A 10,719-nucleotide genomic window follows, 5' to 3' on the forward strand; every position below is an offset into this window, starting at 1 on the left:
GCAGTATGAAGCAGACGAAGCAGCCTCTTTGTCAGTCGGTTGAAGACGCAACAAAGACGCGCCCACTGCCTTTCATATCGAAGCAAAGATTTGCTGACTCGCCCCAGCCCACGAAGCAAGCCCTCTCTACTTGTACATTGTGAAACGGCATTGCCTTGGATGGAGGGGGCCCTTTTAGACTTGCATACGGCCTTGGAGCCAAGTTTGGAGCCTGCGCTTACGTGCGTGTCAGAGATTCAGAGGTGCGGGATGCAAGTCTCGGCGCCAGGAGCTGAATAGTCCCTGCAGGTCCCCTGCCCGGTGCTCATTCGCCCGTCGGCATCGCCAAGATGCATCTCTGGCACTATTTGAAGCCAGGACGAATTGGCTCATGGTGGAGGCAGCCCACGATGGAGACTGCGCCGCACGGCCTCGCACGGCACGAGGGGCGCCACTGTCTACTTTGCGTTAATGGAATAATGTTAAAAGTCGCTCGCGCCAATCGACGCAAGTGCCGCCCCAGCAATGCAGCCCACAAGGCGGACTCGCTCGTGGCACTGGCGTTGGCACCGTCAGTCTGACATGGGGCATGCAGCACCAGCAATCAATCAGGTAGCGTGCTATGCTGGTTAAGTAGGTATGAGCTGACATGGACTCCCGACGGACGGGACAGGGCTTAATCTTACCTTATCCAGCCACAAGACGCCAACGGCGGCCGTTCTTCTTCTCTTCTCCCTTCACTTCAATCCGTGAGATCGTCGCGCACAGCGACTCTCTGCGACTCGGTCAGTCAGTCAGTCAGTCAGTCAGCCAGCCAGCAGGGCGAGTGTGAAGGCGAGTGAGTCGAGTCATCAGCATTGGTTGTTCTACGACAGTCTTCCATCTCAGGAGTCGGCACAGTCAGTCAGTCAGACGGATAGACAGACAGACAGACAGACAGACAGACACCCTGCAAATAGCGCGCCTGCGCCCGACAAGAGACGCCATGCTCCGCAAAAAGGAGACCTTCACCGTCATCACGCCCATTCCGGGCTTCATCCCACGCCAGCTCGCGCTCGACATTCTGCACTCCCACTCCGAGGTCATCACCCTCAACCCCCTCGTCCTCCGCCACAAAGCCATCCCCGCGCCCCAGACAGCCACCGCCGATGAGTACTACAGCACCTGGTACGAGATCACGGAGCGCGTGCAGGTCCTGCCGGGGATGGGCAGGGCCGGCAGCAAGGAGACGACGTTTCAGGGATGTTTCCACGACATGCCCTGGGGTCTGCAGACACACATCTACGCCATCCTCGGCATTGACATTCGCATCCGCTACCGCGTGGGCGGCAACCAGCCTGGCTTTGAGCCCCCCGAGCAGCGCGAGCTGGGTCAAGCCGCACTGGCCATCCCCGCCGAGGGTCTCTACCTGCGCGAGGACATTGAGATCAAGTGCAACATCAGCCTCGTGTCCTTTGTCAAGTCGCAGCTCAAGGCGGCCAGCAAGGAGATGGTCGACAGGATCATCCGCAAGGCCGAGCTGCTCGACGCCGGCACGCTGCAGGCCATGATGACCGCTGATGGCAAGCTCAAGACGGTGAACCCCAACGATCGGTCCAAGGGCTCTGGCGCGGATGCCGAGGGGACTGGGCCCTTGCTTTCGCCTCGTCTGCCGTACCAACGCTCGCCCTCGGCGCCTCCTTACTCACACATGCAGAACTCGCCGCCCCCGGATGGGAGTTATCCCCAGTCGCCTGGGCAGTACTATCAGTACCATGGGCAGTCGTCTCCCGGGCCATCGTCTCCTCCGCCGCCGTCTCCTGGGTATGCGCCGCCGCCACAGTTCGCGCAGCAGCACATGGCAATGCATCCGGGCCAGGCGTCGCCGCAGCCCATGGAGCTCCCTGCTGAGATGGGCGATGCACGCCATCAATGGAGCCGCTCGCCCACTCCACAGCAGCAGCAGCAGCAGCAGCAGCAGCATGGGGGGGTCTATCAATCAGGATACCAGCAGGATCAGCAGTGGGCGGACAGACCAAAGACGGGGAATGCGCAACAGCAGCAGCAGCCGCCGCAGCCAGCGATGACGTTTGCTGCTGAGCTGCCCGCTGAGGACGTTAAGCGATAATAGGAGCAGCGAGGATCGTTCGACTCATCTTGGGATATGTCATGTTCTTGCGAGGATGGCAGCTTGGGCGTCGGTGCAGCGGGGATTGTCTGCTTTTGATAGTCAACAGTGTGCGTCAATGAGATGATACCCGTCTCTCCACAATGTGGGCGATTGCATGTTGAGGACTTGTCCAGTTGCGAGAACCCGGGGATGCGCCTTGAGATGAGTGATTGCGATTCAATCAGTTGGCTGGACCGGCCACGGCAATGGAGTCGCATCGTGCGTGAGACGAGGACTGGTGAAGCAACATTGCCTGGCCGGTGCGGCATGTTGGTGGTCGTCGCGCAGGATCCGCAGCCCGACGCGCGACGCAAGCTTGTTTGATTCGACCGGGCAGCTGCAGCTAGCTAGCTGAGAACAATGAATCAGTCAAGGTTACATTCACGGATTCCTGTCGCCGCCTCGCCTCTTTTCTTCCTCTCCCACTCGTCATTGATCAATCTTCTCATCATCACGTACACCATGGGCGGCAACGCTTCAGTACCGACAGACCCCAACAGGTCCCTCCAGGTCATTGGGGCGGGCTACTCGCGCACGGGCACCCTGTCCATGGCCTTTGCCCTCGAGAAGCTGCTCGACGGACCCGTGATGCACGGCGGCTCGCAGCTGCTCGGGCGCGAGGACGAGTACGTCAAGCTGTGGACAGACGTCTTTGACGCGCGCCACGACCGCCCGCGCCTCCTCAAGCTGCTCCGAAAGGCCACGCAGGGCTTCGTCGGCATCACCGACGCGCCCGGCAATATCTTCATCGACGAGCTGCTCGAGCTGTACCCGGACGCGCAGGTGGTGGCCGTGACGCGCGACCGCGCGCGGTGGTGGCAGAGCTGGGAGGCAGTGACCAAGACGGCGGGCGCAGGGTTCCTCAACGTCTTCCTCGCACCCGTGCCGGGCAAGCGATGGTATCCCAAGCTGGTGATGCAGTTCTTGGAGCAGTGCGTTTTGATGACCACGATATAGCAAGGCAGTGACTGACCTTGGTGCCAGGCAAGAGGAGCGTCATGGCCCCATGACAGACAAACGCATGGACGAGCACAACGCCTACGTCAAGTCCGTGACGCCGCCCGACAAATTCCACATGATGGAGCTCTCCGAGGGCTGGGCGCCGCTCTGCGCGATGCTCCACAAGCCGATCCCCGACGAGCCCTTTCCGCGCGCCAACGACGCCGAGGCCGTCGAGGGCGTGAACAAGGACATCCTCAAGGAGGCGGGCGGGCGATGGGGCGTCATCCTCGCGGTCACGGGGGCGCTGGGCTATGGCGCGCTGTGGGTGTGGAGGAGCGGGCTGCTGGGACGGCACTGATGATGGGGAGGACGTGTATACGCGTGGCAAGGGTATGGGCAGTGAGCGACGGTCATTCTTTTTCTTTGAGCTTTTGCGAATGCAGTTTGGCGAGGGGCATGAAATCAGTGAAACCTCGTGGCGGGCGAGCCCAACTTAGTCCACTTGAATTACATACCCTGCGTCCCTCGTCATGTCTCCATACTCACTCCGTGAAACTCGGCTCAGCGCAGGCTCAGCTCCGAAAAGTGCCCATGATCTCACACGTTCTTGGTCCATCTACAAACATTTTCACCGATTGCAAGCTGCCAATCCCTTCCTTCGCAATGCGTATCCTGCTGAAACAGCAACCTTGACCCAATGTCACATGCATCTGCTCCTTCGACAATCCTAACCCTGGTTACCCGGGATAACCGACCCCTCCCTCCAACATCCCCTCTCACCACAACATCCCAAGTCAAGTTCACAAAATTATGTCCTGCCCCGATTGCTTCAGAGGTGGCATCTCGCCAAACACACCGACCGGCACAGAGGAGACCATTCACGGCCTGCCGACCTACGTCGCGCGACCTCCCGAGGGCGTCACGCCTCGAGGCATCGTCGTCTTCGTACCCGATGCCTTTGGCTGGGTCTTTGTCAACAATCGCGTGCTGTGCGACGTCTACGCCAAAAAGGGCAGCTACCTTGTCTACCTGCCTGATTTCATGGATGGTTTGTATCCTATATCGCAACGGAAGACGTCTAAAGCAGCTGACGATGAGCAGGTCACTCGCTTCACTCCGATGTCATCGGCTACATGGACCACGTGGTTGAGCCAGCCCCGACGTGGCTCTCTCTGCTTGCCAAACCCATCAGTTTCCTGCGCATGTTACCCCTGGCTGTGCCCTTTATGCTCAACACCAAGATCCCCGCCACGCACCCGGGTGTCGTGAGTTTCATCCAAAAGCTGCGCACGTCGCCGCCGGCATTCGACACCAAGGACCTCAAGATTGGTGCGGCGGGCTTCTGCTGGGGCGGCAAACACTGCGTACTGCTCGCTGCCGACCCGGAGGAGGACCGCGTCGCGCGACACGGCGAGACGGAGAAGAAGCGATTGATCGACTGTGTCTTCACAGCGCACCCGTCCTTCCTGGACCTCCCCAAGGACATTGAGGCCATGACGATCCCGACGTTTATCACCGTGGGCGACAATGACGCCGTCGTGGGCGCCAAGCCTGCCGTCGAGACCAAGGCGCTGGTCGATAGGATGGAGGGCCACGAGATGGTCATTGAGCCGGGCGCGAAGCACGGCTTCTCGATCCGGATGAGGCCAGGGGACAAGCACGAGATGGAGTGTGCGGAGCGCGCCGAAAGGCAGGCTCTCGAGTGGTTTGAGAAGCACCTTGATTAAGCGCACAAGACAAGAGACGTGCCCGATAGACCAGAAAAGAGCACCGAGCTAGCAAAGACGCTCGGCACCCTCAAGGCCATCTCTCATCTCCGAGGTCAAGGATCAGAGCGTAGACATGCACAGGCTCGTGTAGCGTACATGGCCCACCATCAATGGGACCTTGGTCGAGTTCACCGGCCACGCTGTGAAGACGGTGGTCCATGCGTATCCATTCGGTTGGCACGAAATGTGACGTGTGTGTATATGCTAAGGACCAGAATATCTTTACTCCGAAGCACCATTAGATGCAGCTGCAGGTTCTATTCAAAGATTGTCTGATGTAGCACAAAGTGTGACCGTCTTGTTTCGAGCCTTGGAATCTCATATACTTTTTCCGTGCAATCACTCTACCGGGCTTCGGTTCGGGGTCATCGTCTCCATCCTCTGACATACAAATTGCAACCTCCAACATACACCCTCCTCAGTTTTTAGACTCTTCACGCGGCATAACAAGCGTCTCACCATCCACGTCCTTCCAAACGGACATTGTGGATGCAGCGTCGTCCTGCGGTCCCACGTAGTCAACGTCGATTTATCTATGTTGGTACCTCCAGATTCCGCCGTATATCCACGAAGACTCTGATACGACACCCATTGGGCCTTCTTCTCTGTTTTTATGGTGTCGGCAGCCTTCCTCCTGAATGACCGGAGGCGAATCTAGGTATATCGAATCGCAAAGATGGTCTCCCCTGGAATTAGAAAGCGTTGTTGACCATCGTTGGAACGGCCCTGGGAAATTTCGACTCGGGGATCATCAAAATTTGCGACCGGAACGCCCTGTGTATGCAAAGCAGCGGATAGAGGCACGGCTGCTTGGCCACTGAGACCACTTTCAGCGCGGGAAGTCTCAGCAACGATGGCATCGGTCCAGGTATGATAGGCTGTCACGAGATGGAGTTTCTTCTTGTCATATATTGCTTGCTCTATCCCAGCAACTCTGGCCCTCTACAGGATATGTATTGGGCAGCTGAAAAAGTTCAAGGGCTGTGATTAAGATGGAGGAGTCGTTCCCTGTGTGGTAGGATAGGGACTGCTCTTGGGTGGTCGTCAAATTGCCATTCAGGGGCAAATATATGGCCCTATGTTTGTGGTGATAGGGAAAAATTCAAACTGTTTTAATGAGCTACATCTTGTAATTAATGGCTGAATACATGTACTTGGTGAGATCTATGAGGCTAGGAAACCATCACGGCTTTCTGACCGATGCAGTTTTGACTGTGGGTCGGAACCGCCCTGATGTGCTTGAGAGAAAGAATTCACCTAGCGCATTTCACAGAGACAATGCTCTTAACAAGAGTCGCGTAAAATTTCAACAGGGTTTTCGAAGTCACACCTAGGATCCAAGCCCTCTAGTCCACCTAGCCTCGCGACGGAATCAGACGTCGCCCAGATCTGCAGCTTTGTATGATACAATATCAGCCTGCAGCGCTCCAGAACGTCTCGCGGACTGGTGGTGTTTAATTTGAGTTTTGAGTTTTCGAACTGCGCGTAGGGACGATTGCTCGCACGGGCCTATCTATGACTGACAAACCACGCGGGCAGTCATGGGACGTCAAAGACCATTGTGGACATGCCGGCACATAGGCATTGTTGGAGTCAAAAGATTACATGAAACGAAGAATTTCTTCGAAGTGCCTGAATCGAAGTTGACGATGATAACTTTGCTCTCATTATTTTCCTTCAGTCATCTTAGCCTTAATGAAGCAGTATGGAGGGTCGTGGGGAGGGGGGGAGGGGGAAACCCCTTCCATATTTTCTACTGAGCTGGGTGGCAAAATATTTATAGTGAGCAGATAAGACAATCCGATGCACCTTGAGCTCCTGGTCCTCGCAGGCGACAGCTGTGTCGACCAAAGTGTCCGTGTTGAAATAATACCTTCTTGACCGTCAGCAATGGCTTCCAGATTCAGAGAACCAGACAACTTTTTTAAACTCGAACGAAAACTTGGCTTCCCTGAGAGAGGTATCATGGGCACTATGAGCACCTTCTTGTAGATGAGAACCGATTGATTAATTGAAGAGAAGAAGATGCACGCAAAGGTACGAGCAGCTATCTTCAAACTGACAGGTTCCCGTTCTTCCTGAGAGAGTATCCCTCACAGATCGCGACCCTGACGGCGGCGCGCCAAGGCCTGCAACCACTGACCGGCCTCCCGCAGCCGCGCGAAACCCTTTTGGATGGGAACCAACGCCTCCTTTCTTCTCTTTCATCTCGCATGCCCGAATCTCCTGACCAGCTGTGGACTATCGTCAGCTACCGCGAAGCAGGTCGGGAAGCCGTCCTTCCTCGTTTCTTGTCTTCATGTTAGGACTATACTGAGGGTTCCATTTTTTGTGTTCCGGGAAGTATGTATTTGGTCAATCGATGGTCGCTGGTCGAACATTCTCGATAATTTATATACGCGAAGAGCACATGGCGGTATTGTAATTGCTGCTTATCCACAGCCACCTCGTGTGTGTAGACCCCATGTTATCAGACTATAACACTGCTTCATTTCAATCTTTAATCTAGCAACGGCCCACGTTCCCCACGGTTCTTACTAGCCGAGTGGTGAGATGCGAAGCCCGGGGTTATGGGGTATTCGGCTCCACGCCAGGAAATCGAATAGCAGTCATGTACATGAATGGTCTCTTGGCCGTAGGCAACTTGCGGACCAGTCACTTGCAGCAAGCAGAAAATAAAGGTAGACTCGATCGATGGTGTCGTCAGAGTGCTTTTGGCTGTTGGTAGGTGGGGTCGCTGTGAGGGTTGCATGGGCCCAGACGTCCCATCTCATCAGTAGACAACATTTGAACCAACAGCTTTACGCATGCATTAGATATGGTCTGGTTTCTGATTCGACGTGATGCAAGACGTGTCAATGCATAATGCGGCTACGAGGTCATTTGACAACCTTTCCAGGTCTCTCGCGCATCTTGCAAACCATCCGCATGATGCAAATGTGCAATCCCGTTGCCCCGACACGCAGAGTCCGAACCAAGATCCCCGCCAATGAGTCGCTGTATTTTAAGAATGAGGCTGTACTGAAACTGTTTGGTGTGGAGACGGATAAGAAACAAATGCTGCTGCCTTGCCCTTGTTCTGAAATCTTGCCTTCATCCAGCCAGTGCTCCTCAAAGGGAATTACATAGCCTTGATATGGCTTCAATTACGGACAGCAGACAGATGACAACAACAAGTTTACTCGGGGGAAACATGGAGCAGCAGGGGGCTTTTGAGGACTTTGTGTCTTTGATTGGCAAATTCTGTGCTGGAAAGTCTTACCCTGATCTCAAAGCTGTGTTTGAGGGCAATGAAACACTCAAGAAGCAACTTGACGAGACGGAGACTGCCTACCGCAGAAACTTGAAAGAGCTGTCACAGCTCTTTACAGAATCGAGCGCGGAGAAAGGACAGCTTGAGCAAAAGATCCGGGAACAGGAAAGACGTTGCAGCAAAGCAATGGAGGAAAAGGTCACGGCTTATCGCAAGCTGAACGCGGAACAAGGAGTTGTTATGAAATTGACGGACAAGGTGAAATCACTCAACGATGATATCAAAAAGCGTGTCGAAACCAACAAGAAGTCCGAAGATCGAGTCTTGGAGCTACACAAAGCAGTTCAAGAACTGGAGACCCAGGTGGGAGCGTCAAAGAAAGAAGAAGCCAGGTTGAAGAATGAGCTGCAGGCAGTCGGCGAGAAACTACGAGTCCAGAAAGGGACATTGACAAGGACAGAAGAGATTCTCTCGCAAATCCAGGCGTATATGACACCATTGGGCGCTGTGGAGAGCGAGAGGGAGAACATGTAAGTCTCGTCCCCCAAGTTTCCACGTCCGACCCTCGACTTGGAGATAAATAACCATTCCCTCAGCTCGGAAATGATGCTCTCGTCATTCAAAGACGCGGTAGAAGTGTTCAAAGCATCGCTAAGCCACGACCTCGACAACCGCCAGTTGCAGGACAAGACGCACTGGGAACAAATTAAACACCACTCCGCCGTCCAGGGCGCGATCCCACTGCCAACCACGAATTCCATTGCTGCGAAGCGCATGAGGGCCATTGTGGGTCTTTCCATCTACTCGAAGGCACTCGATAAGCACATATTTCGGTCTACCTTCTTTCCCCTGGGGCCCGAATGCGATAACATCTTGGACACACTACCCACGGTAAACCCGGACCAGGATGCGCTTGTTCGTGCCGTTTTACTCAAAGTCGCACCCGAAGAACAAGACAAGCATCGCGAGCATTGTGTGGAACGCACGGTCAATGAAGTGGCGAGCACATTTGCTGGCTGGCTATCGACTGATCAACGGAGCCAGTTCAGATCGCGGCTCGACAATCTCACAAGGAAGATTACTACCGTATGGCAGCGCGTGCAGAAGCTAAATGAAAGAGTCAAGCCTCACTTTGTCTTGGACGCGCTCGATGACTGGCTGCCACTGTCAAAGGTTGCTGCAGGTCTCGTGCCGACGGATCATGGCGTCAAGACCGCGCCATCGCGTCAGGAAAGCGCCAATGGCCAGACCAAGACGGTGCCGGGGGCACTGACAGCCGATGATATTGTGAGGGTTGTTTGGCCAGCCTTTGTCGTACCGAACGTGGTGGCCACAAATAACGAGGAATGCCCCACAGAACTGGTATATACCGGGTACGTCCTCACACGCGACGACGTGCAGAGCGCTGCAGATGAGGAACTGCCGCAGAGGGTGATGCGGAGAGCCACTCGCAACGGTAGCACGCCAGCGCAGAAGAAGAGGCGAGACTCTGTTAGTTTTTTGTCCCCTGTGGCGTTCAGTGAGTCCAATGGCAAGTAGCAGGTCATCTGCAGCAAGATAAGTTTGCTTTACTCGTATTGAGCTTTGGTTTTTGGTTATGATCTCGCAGATTGGAGGATAGGAATATAGTCATCAGAATCCGGACATGTTTAATTCTCACTGCTGTTTGCGGCAAAACAAATGATCAGTCCTTGCAGTCTGTTATCGAAGCTGCTTTGCTTTGCTTTTCTTCGGTTGTCTTGTACGACCATTCCGCCTGTCCAGCTGGTTCTGAAAATGTGATTTGGGGCGCTGTGTGGCGTCGGAGCTCGTGTCACTTGCTCAATAAGGTGCCTCATATTAGTGAGCATAAGATATACGAAGGAAACATATAACCCTCTTATTTATTTATTTTTCTAGTTCGTATAAATAGCCGCCTTATAGGCTTGGAGGCATTATACCTAGCGGTATTTAGTCTTAACCGAGTATATATTTGTTACGGTTCCACCAGTAAGCTAGCGGCTAGGTATAAGATCCAGCCCGGATCACCGAAGCACGTCACGTGTACCTGGGAGAACGCACGGGCTCCGTAGCGTACCCCTGAGCACGGAGCCCGTAAGCTTTACTTTTCCCTTTCCTTTTTATTTTATCGTTAGCTGGACTTTATCTAAGCTACTAATTCATTCTAACTGGGCCTAGCCTATAACAGAGATAGTAATATAGCTAGCCTGTATTGACGAACTTAATTACGCCTAGAAGCCATTATTACTAGCCCTATTGATGCACTAAAGGCAGATCAAACAGGTGGAAAAGGATGATCAATTCAAACGTCCTTGGGCAGCCAGTCGGCCAGCCTAAATAGGCATGGCGCGGCTGCTCCTCGGATCGTGTGCGCGCAGCCTGATTGGCTGCGGCGTTATCAATGCTATCTTATCGCTATCGTACCTGTGCGTGTACGTGACCAGCACGTGACACCCACACACAGCGTAGATGCATCTTGGTTGAATGGCCACACAACCTCCAAGTGTATCACCTATGTTGTGGGCTAAGCCCTGTTGGAACAACTTGGTAGCTCAGATTGAGTCTATCTAACGATAAGGTAAGAAAAGAGAAGGAAGAGGGAATTTACGGTCCCCTTCCCTGTGAAG

General features: G+C 54.4%; 4 protein-coding genes across 4 annotated transcripts; all 4 read left to right on the top strand.

Annotated features, from left to right (window-relative positions):
• Positions 1-964: 964 nt before the first annotated feature.
• J7T54_005167 (uncharacterized protein) lies at positions 965-2,086 on the top strand (the record flags this gene model as incomplete). Its single annotated transcript, XM_051505910.1, has 1 exon — positions 965-2,086. One exon carries the CDS (start codon positions 965-967, stop codon positions 2,084-2,086), a length of 1,122 nt encoding a protein of 373 aa, XP_051362812.1.
• Positions 2,087-2,590: 504 nt separating this feature from the next.
• Positions 2,591-3,428, top strand: J7T54_005168 (uncharacterized protein; the record flags this gene model as incomplete). Its single annotated transcript, XM_051505912.1, has 2 exons — positions 2,591-3,060; positions 3,113-3,428. The coding sequence occupies 2 exons, from the start codon at positions 2,591-2,593 to the stop codon at positions 3,426-3,428; spliced, it is 786 nt and encodes a 261-aa protein (XP_051362813.1).
• Positions 3,429-3,880: 452 nt separating this feature from the next.
• Positions 3,881-4,797, top strand: J7T54_005169 (uncharacterized protein; the record flags this gene model as incomplete). The annotated part of the gene is made up of 2 exons (XM_051505913.1): positions 3,881-4,118; positions 4,172-4,797. 2 exons carry the CDS (start codon positions 3,881-3,883, stop codon positions 4,795-4,797), a joined length of 864 nt encoding a protein of 287 aa, XP_051362814.1.
• Positions 4,798-8,032: 3,235 nt separating this feature from the next.
• J7T54_005170 (uncharacterized protein) lies at positions 8,033-9,631 on the top strand (the record flags this gene model as incomplete). The annotated part of the gene is made up of 2 exons (XM_051505914.1): positions 8,033-8,622; positions 8,689-9,631. 2 exons carry the CDS (start codon positions 8,033-8,035, stop codon positions 9,629-9,631), a joined length of 1,533 nt encoding a protein of 510 aa, XP_051362815.1.
• Positions 9,632-10,719: the final 1,088 nt, after the last annotated feature.

This window comes from Emericellopsis cladophorae, assembly GCF_022114955.1.
Source record: "Emericellopsis cladophorae strain MUM 19.33 chromosome Unknown NODE_17_length_331089_cov_116_747350, whole genome shotgun sequence".
Taxonomy (NCBI): Eukaryota; Fungi; Ascomycota; class Sordariomycetes; order Hypocreales; family Bionectriaceae; genus Emericellopsis; species Emericellopsis cladophorae.